The sequence below is a fragment of the Topomyia yanbarensis genome, chromosome 3 (assembly GCF_030247195.1).
Source record: "Topomyia yanbarensis strain Yona2022 chromosome 3, ASM3024719v1, whole genome shotgun sequence".
Lineage (NCBI taxonomy): Eukaryota > Metazoa > Arthropoda > Insecta > Diptera > Culicidae > Topomyia > Topomyia yanbarensis.
The window spans coordinates 191,774,999-191,797,965 of NC_080672.1; the positions used below are offsets into that span (position 1 = coordinate 191,774,999).

Consider the following 22,967-nt stretch of genomic DNA (forward strand, 5'->3'; position numbering starts at 1 on the left):
TGCAATGCGCAGCGTTGGAAAGCATTTTCCGATCAATGCTAATATCCCAACAAATCATGAGCTTTGCATACACACAGGGCATTTTGCAGGCAAAAAAAATTGTCACGGAAGAATTGAATTTTCATGACGTAATATTAACCATTTTAAAATCCTGTGGCATCGAAACACATCTACAAACTTGGGGTTATCCATGGTTGTTTGGACTTTTAGGATCTGTTTGAGAGCAACTAGAAAGCTTGTTCTATACATGAGATGTGATTATATTGTCAAAAATTTGATTTTTCTTCATGGGTCCGGGTGTTTTTTTCCAACACACTAAGTACTAAGAAAATAAATTTACATTACATTTACATTTTACATTAAGTAGTACATTTACATTTACATTTTACATTAAGTAGTATAGTCCTACGTCTACAGTTCGTGCAACCCCATAGGGCTGCCCCTTGTAGTTTTATTTTAGGAATGCGTCGAGCTGAAACGAAAACGTAATATGATTAATAACTAGGATAACACTTTCCGAATGAAGAGAGAAATTTATGAAAAATGACGATTTCCATTCGATTCTAGCAGGTTCTGATCGATTTTGATGAGCATTTGATTTTTGTTGTATAGGTCAAATGTTTAAAAACAGTAATTTAAGGTCAAGATAGCATCATTTTGAAACCGCCAATTTCGGAGGTTTAGTATCTTCGATGAGTTTTACAAACGTTAAATAGCGCATCATTTGATAAAATAATTTTGACGGTATATCGTCCAAGAAGTATTTATGGTGAATTTTCTCAGGTTAATATTCATGACTACAATAAAGTCTCAACATATTCGCTAACGAGCTCTGATACTATTTTCTGAAAAAATAATTCTGCATAATGTTAAAACTTCAAAAATTACGGTTTCGGAATTATGCCGTTTGGACAGTATGATCGATTTTCACTAAACCGAATTTCTGGCTACGCCGCTGATTTCAAGTAAGTAGAAACAAAGTCGTTCTACACTCGTTCAAAAGAAACTTCTTCGAATGCTGAATATCTATTATAACACATTGAAACCCCGACTTTATCAGCCAAATATGAACATATGTTTGATGGGCTCTAGCAGACAAACAAGACTGAACTCGAGTAAATCCTTTCTTGAGCATGTTTTCCTTATCACGAAGATGGAAATATGCAAAAATGAAAAATTCATCATAATCAGAAATAGTTATCAGACTACATCAAGGGACGGGAAGAATATTTTAACAGCTTCAGTTTATTATAAAGAAAAAAATTGCCCGATTTAGTCAATGTCCCCATTTTGTCAGCCTAAAATACGCCATGAGACTTATAAAAATGGGTCTTTATTGTATGTATTATTCACTGTGTTTCACATTAATAGGTACATTTCTTTTTTGGAGATTTTTTTATTGCATCGAACTACAACAATTTTTAGGTAGTTCTCAAGGGGTGATTTCATAGACTTCTTCCAAAATTTGGCGAACCTATTCCAATTCGTATACCAATGAATTGGTATACTTAAGGGTTTATACGTTGCAGATAGAGAAAATACTGAAATTTTCAGCTTTTTTCCTACACAATATTACGAAAGCTTATTAAACATTTTTTCCTAATAAGTTTGCGAAAATTATAAACTATTTGAAAAAATTCGATTTTTTTGGCTCAGTACAATATATAACCCCTTTAGGAAAATTCAGTTTTCCCACCACAATATAGATATTTTATTAACAGAGCATTAACAATAATTCGTTGGTATGTCTATTTTTTGGGCCATTTTTTCGCTCTCCCATTGATTTGGTTTGAGATTTCTAGCACTGATGTTGTCCTATGCTGATTTGAGCGATTCTCTGAGTCCTGCCACTATCCCATGTAGTATGTGTTATCAAAAACATCGCGAAGCATCAAGTTCTAAATGTTCTCAAACGATATAATATCCGAAGAGTGATAAGAGTTATAAGAAATGTCTCATCACACTGTTAGGTGGATTAAACACGTTTTTGTACTATGGGGAACCCCTGTGCAATGTATCTTTAAACTACAATAAATACACATTATTTTCTTCTAATAACGTTTTATGCTAAAGCGTACTTCCAATTGAAAGCGTCAAATTGGCTTTGCTTATTGTAAGATACATAAAGCAAATGTTATAAAAAACTACAAGGGGCAGCCCTATGGGGTTGCACGAACTGTAGACGTAGGACTATACTACTTAATGTAAAATATTTATTTTCTTAGTACTTAGTGTGTGGGAAAAAACACCCGGACCGGTGAAGAAAAATCAAATTTTAGACAATATAATCACATCTCATGTATAGAACAAGCTTTCTAGTTGCTCTCAAACAGATCCTAAAAGTTCAAACACCCATGGATAACCCCAAGTTTGTAGATGTGTTTCGATGCCACAGGATTGTAAAATGGTTAATATTACGTCATTAAAATTCAATTCTTCCGAGACAATTTTTTTTCTGCAAAATGCCCTGTATGCAAAGCTCACGATTTGTTGGGATATTAGCATTGATCGGAAAATGCTTTCCAACGCTGCGCAATGCATACATACAGGACATTTTGCAGGTCACCGGAAGCTGTTCATTTTACCACCGCCACATGTTCATTTTACCCACTCGCTATAAACATGTCTCATTTTTGGAAATGTTTAGAAATCAAAAATCATGTTTGAAAAAATGTGTTTATGACGAAGTATTTTTACCAGATATGTACAAAAAATGTCTAACAAGAAACATACAAGGTGATCGTAATATCTCATTCACTTATTAGTTAGAAAATAATGACTTTGCTTAACGTGTTCATTTTACCGCCAGTAGGTAGGTAGGGTACCAACACATTCGCCACAAACATTGAACCCAAGCGCACAATGCAAAATGAGTCAAGGCTGATGATGATGGGTAGAGCGAAAGAGACAACTAGTACCACCACGACACTATTAGCGCATTTCACCAAAATTCCCCGCGGCCTTTCCCGATTGAAAGGAACGGTCGCGCTTAGCCCATCTGTCATAATACCGTGATTTTGCATAGCGAAGGGCTGAATGATAACACATTTTTTTCCAAAAACAGCCCAGCGTTATGCAATACTTTGTGCAGGTTGATTATACCAGTTGCAAGTGGGGTCAAATTCACCAAGTTCCGTAAAATTCCTTTTAAATTACAGAATTGATAAAATTGCTTAGATGAGCTAAACTAATTAATCAAATCCTGTTTTAAAAACTGTCCTTGCGTTTAAACCAAAATGGGAAGCTTATTACTACCACTACATTACATAATTTCAAGCGCAAATAGCAAATACATGTGCTAGTTAAACCAAAAATTTACTGGCAACATTACAGCGGCATTTAGGAAGCAGTTGGAGCGGTCGCCTGTTGGACGACACAGGGTAGCGTCCCTCCACAGCTAGTGTAACGGACTTCTAACTCAGCTACACTGGCTGTAAAAAACACAGCACAGTGATCTGCTTCGCCAGCCGTTCAACAGGGAACTGAGCGTGTCTGGCCAAGTCCGTTCTTTAAATAGTCGATGATGACGTCATTCATAGAAGCGTAGTGCGCTAGGTACACCAATCTGTCGTACAGAGCTTGGGAAGCGCTATCTTCTGTGTGTTAATGAGCGATATTTTGACAAGGTTGTATATTATTTAATTTTTTAATGCTATGATATCAAAAATCTTTGGGTTTATCTATTGGAATCTATTCTTAGAAGTATTTCGGGGCGATTTGTGCAAAAAATTTGAAAATTTATCGTGAGATGGCTGAATTATATGCGTTTAAAATTGGACCACTTTTCGTTACATACCATTTTTGTAGAATTTGCAGAGTGCACCCCCATATCGAAAACAAAGACGTAGTCCTACGTCAAAATATTTAAAAATTCCATGCATCAATAGTTTACGAGGGTTATGTGAGACTGAAAAATTGTCAATTTTATTAACTTCAAAAAATCAAATTGCAAAAAACGTGAGAATTGTATTGCGTCAAAGACCACGAGAAATTTTTTTCGAGGAAGTTGAATATGATTAATGTAAATTTTTAAGCCTGCTTAAAAAGGGATGATAATAAGATGAAACAACGTGAATTCCAATAACAAAATAAAATAACTGTTTTACAATCGAAGCTTTACCAGAAATCTAACTGATAATGAAGGCTTAACCACAGATAACAGACGTTTAGGCTCGATTTGAATCGTGTGTAAATACCCGCTACTGAAATTCCGAATAAATCAGACACCTGGAACACGTTTGGCAAACGTTTGTAGATGGCGCAGTGATTTATACAATGCAGTCAGAGTGTAGCTGTCAAATACGTGTAGCAAACAGTTGCGCAGATGGCAATAGTGAAACAAGGATTTCCAACGTTTATCAATTTGAAAGTTTACACAGGTTTTTGAAGAAATTTTGTTCTAGCCTAAACGTCTGTTTTCTGTGGCTTATCACTGAGGTAACTAGAATATCAAAATTCAAAAAATTGCCTTATGTTTTTTCGACACAAGAAATCAGTTTGATTTCCATTAGATTGCCTTGTGAATCGAACCAAAATCAAACAACTTAATGACCTATGCCTTTCATAGGGCAACCTTATGAAATTCTAATTTTTGAATTTATCGTATAAATAAATCCTACCTTATGAAGGTTGTAATGAGAAGATTATGAAATTCAACATTTTAAAACTCGAATAAATACTACACAAGAAGTGGAAACTCTGATTGATCAGATATCTTTACGATTTTATTTCTACTCGTCTACTTTATTTTAATGCATTTTTTAAATACATCAATAACATTCGTGCATTATATGAACCAGGCGCGCTAAAAGTACGGTTCCGATTGCGCTGCAAAATTCAATCTCGCTGAAAGTTAGCAGTTATCCAAATGTGATTTTTGCGTCTAAAAGGAAGATGCTGTATTGTTTTTTTAATAAATCAATTGAGACCAATTACTTTGGTTTACGTCGGAATATTTCCAAATTTACACCGGATGCGCCGTTCAGAAAATTTGCGATTAGCTTCAGTTCGTTCACAATTATAGGCGCCATTTTTGTGTTTGCTTAACTCTTTTTTCGCATAAGTGGCAACATTGAATTTCATAAGGCGCGGTAATGAAAATCCAATGTATGACGTAAGATATTTATACGTTGTTGTCATAAGAATTATAGGTAGCGTATGGAACTCATAGTTGCTTTATGTATTTTAGATTTTCAATGTTCTTGCAGCTTCATAAGGCGAAACTTACAAATTTCGCTAGTCTAGTTGCCTGAGTGTGAAACATTCAACATACTCCAAGAAAATGTCAAAACAGGTGTTTTCATTTTTTCGGTTATGAAATATTTGGCGCTTATTTTACCCACTCAGAAATGATTTTATGCTGCCTAGATTTGCTAGAAACATGTTGTATTATGACAGAATGTTGAATTAATTAGTACCGGGTAAATTTTGGCAAAATGTTAGTTAATAAAATGGGAATTGTGTTTTATAGCAACATATCTTAATATGAAAAAGAAATTGACTGCACTGCCACGATCGCTAATCGCATGCAGTCAACTGTCATCAATTATTCAGCAGGGCACAAAAAAGCAAGAAAGCCAAAAATAAGAAGCCAGTTGTCTCGTCCTATATATTTCCAAATGCATTTCTAGACCTTGATATTTCCAAATCCATTTCTAAGATGTGTCATAAGATTTCAACTAATCTGAAATATTTGTTAATATCCAAGCTAATTTAATCGATGTATTTGTTCAGGTTAAAGTAAACAAACCTATCTTTATCTTCTGTTTCCCTATAAATAGTTTTCCATTTTAATGTACAACAGAGACACTTGCGGAAACAATCTAAAGATTACATTCTACTTGAAAAAGAAAATATTTGTGGTCCTGGCAAAATTTGTATTATGAGAAAACTATAGCTAATTTATGTTCAAACTCTGCTTTCCTATGAAGATGAGGGGCTATTCCTTAGAAACGTTGCACCACAGATAACAGACGTTTAGGCTCGATTTGAATCGTGTGTAAATACCCACTACTGAAATTCCAAATAAATCAGACGTCTGAAACACGTTTGGCAAACGTTTGTAGATGGCGCAGTGATCGATACAATGCAGTTAGAGTGCAGCTGTCAAACACGTGTAGCAAACAGTTGCGCAGATGGAAATAGTGAAACACGGATTTCCAACGTTTATCAATTTGAAAGTTTACACAGGTTTTTGAAGAAATTTTGTTCTAGCCTAAACGTCTGTTTTCTGTGGTTGCACTAAGGAGAGCCATATGACCAAAAACCGAAAACTACATCAACTCTAATTTATTTCAATTCTATACTAAGCGTTTGTATATACACTCTAGTTTTTTTTACGCGGTTTTTTTTTGCGCGGTATTTTTTTACGCGGATTTTTTTGCGCGGATTTTGAAATTTACGTGGTTTTCATTTACGCGGTTTTTGAAATTTACGCGGTTTTCATTTACGCGGATTTTGGAATTCACGCGGTATCCATCAATGAGGTTCCCTTTATCGCGGATTCTTAAATTTAAGTGGTCTTCATTTACGCGGATTTTGAAATTTACGCGGTTTTCATTTACACGGATTTTGAAATTTACGCGATTTTCATTTACGCGGCCTGTATCCCCCGCGTAAAAAAAACCTGAGTGTACTATAATTACGGAAACTCTTGGGTATTTCAAATTGCACACCAAAAAATTATGAATTTTATCATTGACGTAATTGCAAACATGACACAATTTAGCAACCCGTAATTCTCGAAATGACGAAACATTACCGTATTCCATTTAATTTTACATGAAACATATACTTTACATGCGCAATGACATAAAATTACACTTACTGCCACTGAAAACAACCGCAATATGTGGAGTAAAATTACACGATTTACGAAAATCAACGTCATGTAAAATTAAAACCAAACGTAAAACTAAGTCATTTTTGATGCTCGTATATGTCAGGGTCAGCAGATGTAAATTTACACGATTTTTTCTAGGTGTGTGGGTAATATGGTTGTTTGAAGACAAAAATGTCGAAAAGTGACATCCCACTTGCACTTTTTTAAACTTTTCGTATCTCTACTCAATTTTGAATGAAACATATGCTCAAACGTGTCATTTTAAAATTGAGAACACCATCCCAGTAAAAGTATACTTCTAACTTATAGCAATGGTTTCAATTGCCCAAATTTTCCTTATGCTGAAAACGCTTCAATTGAAGCTTCAATGCCAGAATTAGTACAGGCATTGGACAATTCAATAGACGTTTCGTTTGAGTGCTCCGTATTCTACACGTAAATTAGCGAGGATTACAATCACAGTTTATGCACTGGACAGATAGTTGATCTCACTGAATTTATGTCATACATATTACTGTATAACTACAACTGATCTCACTGAATTTATGTCATACATATTACTGTATAACTACAACTGATACTGCGTTGTACAGAAAACCCTAATAAACATTTTGCATGATCAATGTGATTAAAAGCATAATTATTTGCGAAAATATACGACTTGTAATTTCAAGAATGTTCGTGTCTTAAAATCAGTCCAGGAAAACTTTCAATGGCCACTGGTTTTTCGATGAATTTAAATACTTATTCTGGTAGTTTGAACCATTCGACGTATTGTTTTGTATAGGACTCTGGGCTTAGAGCTCCAGAACGAGAATTCCGAACGAAACAACTCTCAAATGATAAGGATGGGTGGAAAGAGACTGCACTGCAATCGTCTGAATGTACGGCATTTGTGCATTCGACAATAAAATAATTGCCAATAACCTAGACACTGGACACTTTTTTACAGGTGGCCTTATCTCAGTTTACTATTTCCAATTATTCGTTTAAATATTGGACCTGAAAATTCTATTATGTACAAAAATCGTTTTCCAAATATCTGCAACCAAAAAGTCATCTTTTAATTCCAAGACCAATTCCTGATTTCTAGATTTCTTGATGACTAATTAAGACCCACCAGATATTATTAAAACGCCGTCAAGAAAAGAAGAACGAAAACGTGCTGTTTGCAATGGGATTTTCAGAAACACTTCAGAATATTCTGAAACAATGGTTTTGGAATTCATGAAATTCGTTTTATTCATTTACTTCTTTTAACTAACTTTTTCAAATTTTATTCTATGCGCTCGTTTTTTCCAGATCATTCTTTTCGTGGATTATATTTGTTTTATTTTTTTCCTTTTAAATACTAGACTTATTTTATATATATGATCATTTCATTTTAATGATTTTTTTCTTTTAGTATTTTGATTCATTTTGTTTATTTGACCTCATTTTATCTATTGTATTCATTTCATTCTTTCTATGCATTCCGATCAGTTTATAATCTCATGCATCTTATTCGTATCATTCATTTAATTCATTTTTTTCTTTTTTGTGTCATGCAATTTTGTATTATTTTTCGGATTCACACCTTTTATTCATTTTAATAATCTGACTAATTTTGTTCAGTCATTCATTTTATTCATTTTATCGAGAACATTAATTAGACACAATTTAATTAATTCTATTAATTCTATTACTTTTTTTTTCATTTCAATCATTTTATTGTTTAAAACATGAAAAAAATGATAAAATATATAGTAAGAAAACAATTTTATTAATTTTATCACTTTCGTCATTTTGTTTATTTTATTCATTCTATTCATTTTATTAATATTATTAACCCTCTGCATACCCTGTTATTTATGAACAACCATGTTAACATTGAAAATGTCTTACTGCACTATCTGGGGCAGGGTGTCATTCTAAAATCTAAAATCAAACGATGTCACGTTTTCGCGTCACTATTTTGAATGCTAATAACTTTGTTATTAGGGTTGTGGTACCGGTAATACCGGTACCGGAAATCCCGGGAATACCGACCCATTTTTGGTACCGTAATACCGGTACTGAACAAAAGCCAGTACCGGTATTTTCGGTACTATTCAATTTTTAATGACAAACATGTTAACTCTGCAGGTGGAAGTTTCAAAATATCAGTCTGCAAGTTAACGTTTAATTATATTAATTTGCCTTCTAGATAAATTGTTGAGATAACACCTTTGTGTAGAAAGTGAGGTGGGGCCATCATCATAATAATTCTAGAATTTAAAGTTTTATTAGCGACATTCTGATTGGTTTCCATTATTCACTGGGTGGCGCGTAATAAAACTATGGTCTAAGTCATGTCTGTATTTGGTTTGCTCTGAAACCTTTATCTATAAAAGAACGAACAGCGATTTAGTAGCTAACAGTTTTAGACTTGGTGAACTGCTTCAAATGGGGCGATTTGTAATTATTGGTCATCGGAAAATTCAGCAAAACTCCATAGTTTACAGGAAAGTAAGGAGCCTTGATATGCATTAGAGAATAGTAGGCAAACGACTTACAGGTCGGAACCAATTTTCAGAAAAACAAGAGAGGAAATGCGATTAACCTGCTCGGATTTACTGCCATTCTCGCTTTGATTTACTGTTGTTAATAGGGTTCCATATACATTTACCATCTGCTCAAATCGACGAAAGTCGCACCACTTAGCAGTTATTGATTTCAAAGTGGCCTAGATTTCGAAATAAAAGAAGGTGCCCTATATGAAAAATATCTTCTGTAAAATAAGTCTTGCCATTCCGAAGCAATTAAAAACAATAAATATGTTTTTTTGATCAGCTCAAATCAATCACCTGAGAATAAGATCATCAGTTTGAGCATTCAATTTCAGCTTTTTACGAATTTTTAAAAAAATATTCGAGTACCGGTACTACCGGTACTGAGGGCTTCTGTACCGTAGTACCGGTTCTCGCTAAAAAGGGTCGGTACTGCGAACCCTATTTGTTATTTATGAACGGATTTCCGTCTGGTTAGCACCAAACAATTCGGAATTAACTGAAGTTATGTTTTATTGCTATAGTGTTTTTGTATTTCAATAGCACACTATTGAAAAACAAGCAAAAATGAACAGATCTCGAAAACGTGAAAACTCCCATACATCAGTCAATCTATCCCCGGCAGAGCCGTCAATAGGGAGCAGCTTAGTAATTCAAACGAACACGAAAAGTTATAAATAAATGTGCCGCGTGCCGGTTTGAATCAGTTGTTGCTCTTTTGCCAGACAAATAACAACGTGCCTATAGCGTCTCGTACGACAGATTTGAGCACCCAGCACACTACGCTTCTATGAATGACGTCATCATCGACTATTTAAAGAATATCATTCCTCGAGCGACTTCATTCTCCCGTCAAACGTCGGGCCGTAAAGAACAGCAGTAGCACGGCTTACATATACTAGGCTAGCTCGTTAGAGTGTAAACATTTGACGAGAGCGCGTCATAGAAATCGTCGGCGAAAACAATTACATGAAATTCATATATTGTTTGCTGCTAACGAATGATCGACACCTGGTAAATCACAAGGAAGCTATGTGGATGTCCAAAACCTTTGCTATGATCAGAAAATTACGGTGGGGTATGTTTTCTATGGCATGCATCCAAATTCCCGATTTACGCTAATAATCACATAGATGCACTGATTATCCACTGTGTCTAGTGTAGTTATGGCGTAATATACGTCAAAAATCCATTGCACACTATTTTTTCCACCGTAAGAGCTCAAATATTGTCAATTAACAACTTTCGAGAAATCCGTTTGTTTATCTCAACGATTTCTCTGACGTCACCGAAAACTGTCAATTCGCGGAATAGCAAGCCTCCTTTCTGTGAGCCGTGAGCAGTAGCAATCATGCATGTTGACAATTCGCTGCAACGAGTGCTGCATTTGATCCAAGATGGGAGAAAGGTGGGAACATTTGACACTTTTGAGTGTATTAGTTTAATAATTGCAAAATTAAGCGTGGCGGCCGGGGCCCTTGAAGTGAACGAACGAGCATCCTGATTCTTTGGTGCACGATGAAAAGTGGGAAAAGGCTGAGCTTCACCTCGGATTTTCCTATTAGAACACTTAGGGATACTTTTTACTTCGAAAAAACTGATTAAATTAACTATGACCGAACCGAAAGAAAACTTATGCCAACAGAAAGGCCCACTACGTCATTTGTTTGTGCTTTTCTTCTTCATATCCTCTTGTTTTTTCGGCTTCATCAAAGAAAAATGACAACCGCACTATACACAGAAAAAATGTGCACACCTGTATCCGTCTTGCATTTGATCACTGCTACCGTCTTGCATTTGATCACTGCCACGGGGTGATCCGATGTAAAAAGCGCGCGGCTGGAAAAGTTGGCAAACCTCAGTTGAAGCTGACTAATTGTTCCATTCTGCGTATTATTATTGTTAAATTAAAAGCCCTTTTAAGGGCTATAACAAACAATAAAGAACAAATTTGAATATTTCCAATCATTGACAGCGATAATTCAATTGCGCAGTTTATATTCGTTATTTGTTGCTTGCGCGTATATTGGCAATCTGAAATTTGCAACAATCTGTTATTTGTTGAAATTTATCCTTCCGAAACAATACAAAAATGTGAAGCTACTTAAAGGTACATTTCCAGGCTGAAATTGGTGAAAACCTGTGATTCATTCAAAATAATCTTTCGGAAACAATCCAAAATTCTGCAAAGTTTCAGAAAATTGGAGGATGTGGCAACACTTCCAACTAGCGAAAGCCGGAAGAATCCGCAAATATTTTTTCGTTATTCTGCATGAAGGCAGTCCCTCCATTAGGGCATTGCAAAAAAAACTTTTTTTTGAATTCTCAAAGGCCCCCCCTCTCATATTGTGACAAATGTCAAAGTAAGCTCAGATGCCAAATTTCACATCATTTGGACAATTTTAGACCCCCGCCCACTTCGCTTGAAATTTTTTGAAATTGGTACTATGGGAAAATATGGAGGAAAAATACATTGAATGCTATAACTTTTGAAGTAGCAATCAGAAAATTACAATTTATACCTCTTTTGAAAGGAAATAATCTAAGTATTTGAATGAAGATATATTTGTTTCTTGAAAAATACGGGAAAGTGGGGTACTGGGTCATTTTGGCCCCAAAATCCCCTATTTTTAATGATTTTTCTGCTCCGTGATGCAAATCATACATATTTTGTAGTTTTTCTATTGTGAAAAAAGCTCAGAAATCGAACGGAACCCTTTTGACCTTAGTTCGAATACGAGAAGTTGGGGTTATAGGGCTTTTTGTCAGTCATATTAAATTTTATCATTTTCTCGTGCATATATCTCTATTATTCTTCAATCAATTTTCATAAAATGTAACTTATTGAACGTGTAAAATTCTGAGGAATAAAACAAAAATAAAAACGTTAAAGGTAAAATTCAGAAACATCAAACTTTTTGATATTTACTCTACAAATTTCATTTTTTTCATTATTTGTCCTAATACCTCAACTTCCCCTATTTTTCCAGGAATGAAGCTTTTCTCATGTGATCCCTAAGCATATTTTACACTAAAAGTAGTAAATTAAATAAGAATTTTGTTGTTAAATGGAGTTAATATGTGCGATTTTATGATAAAAATGTGAAATCGACACTATATGTCAGATAATTTGATGTTCCTGAATTTTACCGGTAACGAATCTATTTTTGTTATAATCCTAAGGATCTTCCACGTTCAACAAGGTATAGTTTATGAAAATTGAGTGAAGAATAATAGTGATATATTCACGAGAAAATGATGAAGTTTAATATGAATGTCAAAAGGCCATTTAACCCCAACTTCTCGTATTCGGACTAAGGTCAAAAGGGTTCCGTTCGATTTTTGAGATTTTTTTACATTAGAAAAACTACAAAATATGTATGATTTTCATCACGGAGCAGAAAAATCATTAAAAATAGGAGATTTTGGGGCCAAAATGACCCAGTACCCCACTTTCCCGTATTTTTCAAGAAACAGTTATATCTTCATTCAAATACTTAGATTATTTCCTTTCAAAAGAGGTATAAATTGTAATTTTCTGATTGCTACTTCAAAAGTTATAGCATTTAATGTATTTTTCTTTCATATTTTCCCATAGTACCAATTTCAAAAAATTTCAAGCGAAGTGGGCGGGGGTCTAAAATTGTCCAAATGATGTGAAATTTGGCATCTGAGCTTACTTTGACATTTGTCACAATATGAGAGGGGGGGCCTTTGAGAATTCAAAAAAAAGTTTTTTTTGCAATGCCCTACCCTCCATCATCAGTGCGAAAGTGATAAAAAGCCGATGTCACGTTTAAAGCTAGCAGTATTTCATATTAGCGGCTGAAGGGAAAGGTTGTTTCTTTTCATTTCTAAATATTTATCTGATGTAAGTAGCGCGCGGCTGGCAGAGATGGCAAACCTTTTTTGCAGCTGACTAATTGTTCCATTCTGCATGTTATTTTTGCTAAACTAAAAGCCCTTAGTTAGTTTAGTGCTTTTCATTCCATAGCACGCGTGTTTGTAGATCCCACAAATAGTCCTTTTTCAGAATTCCACCAATGGTCCTTTTCAGGACCTCACATACAAGAGTTAATTTGATGGTTCCCTTCAAATGGTTCTTTTTAAGAGCCCAAATATAGAACATTTCAGAATTATTGTTAATAAAACCACCGAATATATAAAGATACATATGTTAAACTTTCTTCGTTTACGAATAATTTGATTCATGACCAGTTATTTTCCTATCGTGCTTGCAAACATTTAATTTGATAGAAGGCATTTAAAGAGGGGTAAGGTTTTGCTTGTAAGCATCATTAATTTAAAAAATTCATGTGTTGCATCAGATGTTCCCATTTCGGCGATTTAAATAAAACTTTTTAAAACTTGAATTTGTCACACTACAGGTTATCGATTTTAATTTAAAAATTCAACAATTATCTCTAGTGAAGAATAGCATGCCTGTGTGTAGTTTTGAAACAGTCGATGGTATTAAGGGGTTTTAATTTGGCCACGAATAATATTGTTTGCTCATAAAACTGGCTGCAGTTTTAATGTCATCGTGGTCATGTCTTGTACACAACACTTAAATTTTTTTTCAAACAGCTATAACTTTGAGGTTAGACGAGATTTCCTCACAAAAAAGTAAAACTAATAATTGTGACTATCACCGTTTATTTGAGCGCTAATAGTTACAAGAAATATCCGTAGCACTGAAGTTTTTGCAATTGTTCTAATTGGATTTCACTGGAGCAGTGCTGCCAGAGACATGTTCAATTATCGGTGAATAATTATATTTTGATATATCTTCGTTGTCTTCAAATATTGTTGAAAGCTGATAAATTTTATCAACATAGATTGCTTTAACACTTCTAAGGAAAATGGTTTTGGAACCATATATGTGCTAGAAAAAAAAAGGCACGAAAGGGTTAATTTTATCCATATTATTTATCTTATTAATTCAATAATGATTTTTTTGGGTTTTATTTATATTATTTATTTCGTTTATTTTAATCGTTTTTATTAAATTCTTGATTTTTCCCATTTCATATATTTCTTTAGTTTCTTCATTTTTTTAATTCGGTTTAGTCAGTTCTTTTTATTATTGGATGACAGTTTGTTAGCTTGAAATAATTTAATTTACGCTCTTAGTTTCATAACTTTTTTAATATTGTCTAATTTTCATTTAAGCTAATTTGATTTATTTTATTAATGATTTATATTAATCATTTGTATTTGTATTTAAAATTTGTGTTCATCTGACACTAAGTCTTAATGAACTAAACTAAAAATAATTAACCTAATGTAACAGCAAACGGTGACGAAATTGTGATGAATTATAATTGAGGTCAAAGTGCTCGGCAAGCTCGTTGAAGCGACGAACCATCGCTAAAATCGCACTATTAGCAGCGTAGTTGGTGTTTCGCATTTCGATGTGTAGTAATGTCCGAGGGCGAAGAACACGGGTTGGGGCGTAGAGGTTGATTTGTCCAAGGAGATCGGGAACATCATACTCAGCCAACAGAAGCTTTGATATGAAAATGGCCTGCGAAGTATGTCTACGTTCTTGCAAAGTATGTAGTCCTAATAGTCTGCAACGGTTCTCATATGGTGGCAGGTTCAACGGATCATTCCAAGGCAATTGACGTAAAGCATATCGTATAAATTTGCGCTGGACAGCTTCAATCCTTTCACTCCACGTTGCATGATAAGGGCACCAGACGATGTTTGCAAATTCCAACTGCGAGCGCACTAGTGAGCAATATAAAGCCTTGAAACACAGAAGATCCCGGAATTCGCTAGAAATTTCGAACATAAAACCTAGAAGTCGATTTGCTTTGTCGATGGTCGCTGACAGGTGATTGGTATAAGTTAGCCTTTCATCGAGAATAACACCTAGATCTTTTACGTGGTCAACGCGTTGCCGCTGAGTTCCGGCAATGTTGTAGTTAAAATTAAGCATGTCTCTTGTACGATGAAAACTGATGACAAAACATTTCGTAACACAAAGGATCAACATGTTTCTTTGACACCAATTGTAAAATGTATCAATGAGACACTGTAACTCACGGCAATCGGCTTCATTCCTTATCACAAAGAAATATCTTCAAGTCATCAGCGAAAAATAGTTTCCCTCCACACATTAGAACAAAGACCGCATCATTCACGAATAATGAAAATAGTAATGGACCTAGTGTACTACCTTGGGGAACTCCGGAATTATTACAAAAAGATTCAGACACGTTGTCACCAATTTGCACGACGCACTCGCGGTGAACAAGGTAGGATCGAAGCCAGTGGCAGAAACTCGAGGTCCATCCTAGTTTATCAAGCTTTGCAAGCAGTATTTCATGGTTAACTGTGTCGAAAGCGGCCTTAAGATCTGTGTAGACCGTGTCCACCTGGAGTTTCCTGGATATGTTTTCAATGCAAAACGATGTGAAGCTAACTAAATTCGTCTCAACCGATCGACCAGGGAAGAATCCGTGCTGATAAGGGCTTATGTAATGTTTACTAGCAAAAAACAGCACCTCGTTGATAAGCGCTTCGAAGATTTTCGACTCAACTCTCAGCGAAGTGATTCCCCGGTAGTTCACGATGTTGCTTTTGTCATTTTTCATGTGAACCGGAAACATTACTGAAAACTTCCAATCATCGGGAAATTTTTGCTGCTGAAGCGACACATTGAAAAGGTGCGTCAGTGGGATCGCTAAGATATCGGAACATTTTTTCAGAACAGCAGACGGCATAGCACTTTGTCCTGGAGCATAAGACGATTTTGTTTTCCGTATTGCAGAGAGAACCGATTGTACTGAAATAGTGAATACATCCATATCCACTGCACCAATGGGAACATCACGGGTCGCGTTTTCGAGCTCGATGGCAGATGGCACATCAGTCGTGAAGACACTTGAAAAGTAGCTGGCAAATAGGGAGCATTTTTCCGCCGTTGTAGTCGCTACTTCGCCATTGTAGACCATCCTAGACGGAAGACCCGTTTCCTTTCTCTTCGTTTTAACAAATGCCCAGAATCCCTTCGGATTTCGTCGTAAGTTTTGTTGGATGCGGTTCACATATCCTTTGTACAGCAATTTATTGTAACAGCGGTACTCATTGCTGGCGAGTGCGAAAAAGCGCTTGAGAATAGGGCATCGACGATTTGTGTACGCACGTAGGGCTTTGGCACGGATGCGTTTCAGATTCCGAAGCATGGCGTTAGACCATGGAGGCTTCTTGGGAGGTTGATATTCTGGCACGGATTTTTCAACACAGTCAATGAGTAATCGGTTATAGAGATCGACTGCAGCATTTACATCAACTTGATCAAGTAATACACTCCAGTCAATCAGCGATAGGGTGCGACGTAGTGCTGCTAAATCAGTTTTACGAAAATTACGACGATTCACAGCTAAATCTTCTTCATATTGTGGTGAACTAATGATGGAAATGGATATTTCTAATGCGGGATGATAGCTATCCAAAGGAACGATAACACTGGAAGATTCATTCACAGAACACTCAGGCAAAGCATTCTCACTGACGAACACAAGGTCAAGAAAACGGGATTGATGGTTGGAAATCGTGCTTACTTGATTTAGTCCGTGAAAAGCCATCCCGTCCAGAAGTAAGCGGCTGGCAGGATTTATTGTCGAGGATAACGGGTTAGGGTAAGCGTATCCACGTCCAGAAGAAACCCACATCAGTACTGGTTGGTTGAAATCACCAAGAACTATTATCACATCGTTTGCATCTGCCTGAGAAGAAGCGTGTTCTATAGAGTCGAGATGGAGCTGCGTAATAGTGCAGTCAAGTCGCTTTTCAGGAGGAATGTAAACAGCTCCAATAAAGTAGCTCTTCGTCTGCGTAGTAATCTTCGTCCAAACAACTTCTATGCTTGATGACCTATCCACACCAAATTCACAAGAGGCTAGTGCGGAAGAAACAGCGATCAAAACTCCCCCGCCGCGACCATGAACACTGTTATGTGCGCTTCGATCCGCGCGATAAACTGCATAAGAATCCCCGAAGAGCTGCATCGATGTAATACGATCATCAAGCCAAGTTTCCGTCAGAACATAAATATCGTAGTCGCCGTCAAGAGCACCCAAGTACAAGTCCTCGATTTTCGCCCTCTGACGTTTTGGTAGTATAGCCGTAAATCGCCAGCGCCACGTGGCAATCGTGCCGACATGCCGAAGGGGCGCACAGTGGATCCACTCCATACAAAAGCTGGACAAAACCTCAAAAGTAGTTTAAGAAGTCTAAAAATATCATCTAAGGGTAATTTTGGTGCGCTGAACTCGATTTTGATTAAATTAGGACGCTAAAATGAAACATAGACAGCCTAGAGTGGCTCTAAAAGTTTTTTTTAAATTTCGCAAAAGTGAATTTTATTAACTTCTCAAAACAGATGCTTCGAAAGTGAACAGAAACATTTTGATTTCCTAGGGTAGTCCTTAGTAACGAGTTAGCTAGGGTGGTTCCAATTTATCGAAATTTGGTGAATAAAAAATGATGTAATTTTATACATTTGTTTGTAGATCTTCAGTCCAATCTGAATATCATCGCAGAAAAAATCATCCCTTCATAGCTCTTTAAGAGATAATCCTTATGTACTAATTTCTAAACGTATGCGTTTAGAATAGTTGTAAAAGATAGCATATCTTAAGGTGTTTGATAGAATGCCTTAAATTTTTGTTTTATTGGTTTATTTATTTATACTTATCGCCAAAGCTATTAAAAATGACAGGTTTATTTGATTATGACGAAGATCTCAAATCATGCCGTACTATGCTCTATTCACAGTTGCTCATACGATGCATACTACAGCTAAGCCCCTCAATACTTTTCCATTGATTTTCAATTCCAATGGTGATATAAATATCTCTCCTTGTGGGTAATGACTTGGTTTTTCGTACGAAAATATCCTGAGCATACTTTGCACTGTATGTGTATGCTGTGAAATAGAGGCGTAAGCGTTTTTGCCTGAAACTCTCAATTTGGAAGTGAATTATTAAGGGAGATTTTGAATGATTGTTGATTGTGATAGATTGCACTTGAAAATAAATGTGGCATTACTGGCCAATAAGTAAAAATCGGGTAAAAAAAAGCTAACACTCACGTGTTTACCTTTCATCGGGGACCAGTAAAGCTAACGACCAATACCTACCAAAGAGATAGGATTCATGGAAAGATATAATAATAGTTGCAGTTAGTTTGTCTCGTTGGCTTCTATATATTTGAATTTTTCTATACTGCAGATAACTGTGAAAATATAGAAACATGAGTCATAGTTGCAAGACGGTTAAGGCACACTTATATTTACATCAAGGAAATCGCCCCAAACCCTGAATTTACAAGCAGCGTTCAGAAAAAGAAATCCACCAGTGAATAATAATGCAAAACTTCATGAAATCAAGAAATACCATGCGTCTCCATGAAAAAAATAATTTTACAAATGTCCAAATATCAACCTTCGGCGCAAGATGGCACTATGATTTTTGAAAACTAGATAAAATTCTACGTCAGTTGTACTAGATGAGATCCTTTAACACGCTTTTACCGATAAAGAGATGACACTCTGAATGTAAATAAGTCCGCGTTGAACAACATAGTTATATTGATTTTATTGGTAACTTTTTAAATACTAATTATTTCTCAAATCGAAATACACCTTTGAATTCCTGAGATGATTTTCTATTAGAAATGCCAATATGTGTTGTTAAACTATCATTGTAGTACCTATTAAAGCGAGATGAATTAGAATGAACAAAAACTTTTTGTCACTCAAATTCTTGTAGATTTTCAAGACCCTGTACGGTTCAAAAAATGTAGCACTTATATTTTTCAATCGATTGACTCAAAAATTTGGCGAATACAGCTTTAGGTAATGTACATTTAGGAAAAAAATATAAATGGTATGAAAATCGACAATAAATTTTGGAGGTTTTGACCGGCCCGGCCCCACTGTGGAACGAGTTGTACCCGATGGCACGCTAGAAACCAAAAGGTTTTCAGGGAGCGGATCGTCATTTAAAGCAAAATACTCACCTGAGAAGGGAGTTCGGAAGACCCCCTCACGACCTCCGAACGCAGGGCTGGGACGACTGAGCTGGTCGCTCGCTTGTAGCACGACTGCGTTGGAGCGCTCGGGGGCTTCCGTAGTACGGTATAACAGGCGTCCCGGTGATGGCAGCGCAGCGTGAATTTGTTTGTGCAGTCTCGGCGGTGGCGGTGAAATTATCCGTCGTTCAAACAACGGCAAATTGTTGGAACGAGTTGTACCCGATGGCACGCTAGAAACCAAAAGGTTTTCAGGGAGCGGATCGTCATTTAAAGCAAAATACTCGCCTGAGAAGGGAGTTCGGAAGACCCCCTCACGACCTCCGAACGCAGGGCCGGGACGACTGAGCTGGTCGCTGGCTTGTAGCACGACTGCGTCGGAGCGCTCGGGGGCTTCCGTAGTACGGTATAACAGGCGTCCCGGTGATGGCAGCGCAGCGTGAATTTGTTTGTGCAGACTCGGCGATTGCGGCGAAATTATTCTTTGTTCAAGCAACGGCAAATTGTTGGAACGAGTTGTACCCGATGGCACGCTAGAAACCAAAAGGTTTTCAGAGAGCGGATCGTCATTTAAAGCAAAATACTCGCCTGAGAAGGGAGTTCGGAAGACCCCCTCACGACCTCCGAACGCAGGGCCGGGACGACTGAGCTGGTCGCTGGCTGGTAGCACGACTGCGTTGGAGCGCTCGGGGGCTTCCGTAGTACGGTATAACAGGGACAGGGGTGATGGCAGCGCAGCGTGAATTTGTTTGTGCAGTCTCGGCGATTGCGGCGAAATTATTCTTCGTTCAAACAACGGCAAATTGTCGGAACGAGTTGTACCCAGTGACATGCGTCCCGATGGTGGTTGAATTATTCCGTCATAGCTGATTGAACTGATGATGGTGAAGCAGGCTGATGAGTATCGGCCTGAACTGGCGACTGATCTGGCTGCGAATAGAGGGGTTTCCAAAAACTTCCAGCTGATACGGTGCGATTGCTCTTGAATTCGCGGAAAAGAATTTCTTCGGGCCATGTTGAAGCAGATAGGGCTCGCGCCTTGAGCTCAGGTTTGATTCCAACTTTAAACGAGATGAAATTCATTGTGCTTACGTCACGATCCTTTGCAACAAGTCTAACGACTTCCACGTCATCGGTGATAAGACGTTGTTTCGCCAGAATGGAAATTTGGTCAACAGAAACATCGCGTGCAATACGTGAGAGGTAAAGCCAAAACTTTGGTGTACGATCAGCTACTGTTATCGTGCCAAGAGATGGTGAAACAGGCATGCCAGTACCACGTAATAGAGATGAGACATCAGATTTAGCCCCATCTTTATTCGGGAAAAGACGGCGAGCTTTGTTACAACTGGCTTCGGCAAATGGACGTTGAGTAGTTTTCGGTGTCAACGAATTAGAATTTATAAGGGCCGTAAAATTCGAACGAATCTCCAACTTCAACTCAGTTAGTATTTCACCCTTAAGTTGTTCAACAATTTGGTTGTGTGCACCTAACACCTCTTCCTGTCCAACCTCATAGGCAGCTCTTACAGCTTGTCGATGACGCTTATCGGACATCAGATTAGTGCAGGATTTGCATAGCCAAAATATCTGCTTATTATTCAATAAATCGTCAAAGCAGTTTTCGGCAATTTCGCTGCATTTGGGATGAAAAGTAGCATTGCAAAATCCACGACAGGAGATGTGCGTTCCCGCAATATCATTTGCACACGAGTGGCACAGCAGCGTATTCATTTTCGTTCAATCACACCACACACCACACAAAGCCGAACTGTTGTGATTGCACGATTCTACGAACAATGCCGCTCCACAAGCTACTGCTGTCTCGTAAATGAGCGGGTTGATAGGGCAGCAATAAAATTGATTTTCAGGGTAAATTAAATTGCTTCTTAACGGATAACACTATCTTCGATTGGCCTTCGTCACCTCACGGGATCGTAACACAAATAACAAAGGTAAACTAAACACGTAACACGTTAAAAATCAAAAAGAATGTGGGAGCGTTGTTTACTCAACTGATGCAAACGAATTCAATAACAATAATGCTGTTTATTTTATGAATAACTTTTATTTATTTTTAATATTGTCTAATTTTCATTTAAGCTAATTTGATTTATTTTATTAATGATTTATATTAATCATGCTATTTATTTTATGAATAACTTTTATTTGTTTTTTGCTTCGTATTTGTTTTAAATTTTTATTTGTTTTATTATTTTTCTTTAATTTTTTCAGTTTATTGAAGTGTTATTCGTGCAGGACTCGAAATTGTGCTTATATCACATCAAGGAGTAAAGCCATGTCAAGTGATCCTCGAATTTTTCCGCAAAATCACCGATTTTTATGAGATATATTTTATTGTATAGGGATTATGGTAACTAGCTTTTGGTATAAATATTTAGTTAAAACTCCTTTTTTCCTTAAAGATATTAACCCTTAAACTTTATTGCATGATAAAATTGTAAATTTCATATCTCAAAAACTACTGAAGATAATTGACTGAATTTTTGTACACTTGTGGAATAATATTTACACTATCTCATTTAAATATTTCTTCTGTATAATTGTGCGAACAGTACTTTGCATCTATTTAACAAAAATAGTTGTATTTTTTTTGTGTTCTTCACGCTAAAAAACTTCAAATAGTATGTCAAATTATGCGTCAATCTTTCACCTTCAATAATTTATATTGATAATTTTTCATTTTTATTCCTATCGAGAGTTATGGATGATTTTGTAACAATGCGTTCCTTCAACGCACGGCCCACTTTGATGCAGCCCGCGAGAACTTACATATTGGCAACGCCGCATGTCGCAATGTCCTAATGCGCATCGCTTTGGAAGGGCGTATTTCTTGTCCAAAAGTGCCATCTCTGATATTAGAGCATAAGTTTTTATTTACGGATTATGAAAGGTGAACGTTTTCCGAGTAATTTGAATGGTTTTAGCGTTATTGTATATTCCAGGAGTTATTTAATTTTCTGTTATTCAATGTCTCGAACCGGCGCGCTCTTATGTTGGGAGTCGCTGTGCAAACTGCTCAAGTGGGCATGTTTGAGTCTGCATGGACAAGATTTTTTTTGCAATTTGATACAATTCACTACATTTTATCGTCAGTTCGTTCTGTTTAGGTGATAGCACGGTATATTGCACAGTTCCCACCAAATCGAACTGCACAGTATTAGGTACTTTACTGACACAGTTAACCTTACTTTTCTTGACAGTTCGCTTGTACTGTTTACATGGACTTAGAAAAATTGGTGGACGACTAGATTCGCTCGAAGCAAATCGTACGGAATTTTTCTAAGTCCATGTAAACAGTACAAGCGAACTGTCAAAAATGAACACTCAGTTCATTTGTGACGTTAGCGTAAAGTATTCAATGAAAGTGTGATGAATCAAAAGAGTGATCAAAAGTGCAACTCCTTTGACCTGACAGATTACTGACATTGAAAAGTGTCAAAAACAAACTTCTTCTTAGTTTTAGTAGCTGGTAGGTTAGCATGGCTGCCAGTCTAGCTGTTTTAATAATATATTTGATCGAAAAAGTTAAT

At 36.5% G+C, this 22,967-nt stretch overlaps 2 protein-coding genes across 4 annotated transcripts in view; both read right to left on the bottom strand.

Annotated features, from left to right (window-relative positions):
* The window catches only part of LOC131690079 (thyroid adenoma-associated protein homolog), a 286,463-nt gene that overhangs the window by 231,624 nt on the left and 31,872 nt on the right, over nt 1-22,967 (bottom strand). The gene's annotated exons all lie outside the window — the stretch shown is intronic.
* LOC131690080 (uncharacterized) lies at nt 294-21,035 on the bottom strand. Its single transcript, XM_058975584.1, has 2 exons — nt 19,402-21,035; nt 294-472 (listed from the first exon to the last, which is right to left on the bottom strand). Exons 1-2 carry the CDS (start codon nt 20,426-20,428, stop codon nt 360-362), a joined length of 1,140 nt encoding a protein of 379 aa, XP_058831567.1. The 5' UTR covers nt 20,429-21,035; the 3' UTR covers nt 294-359.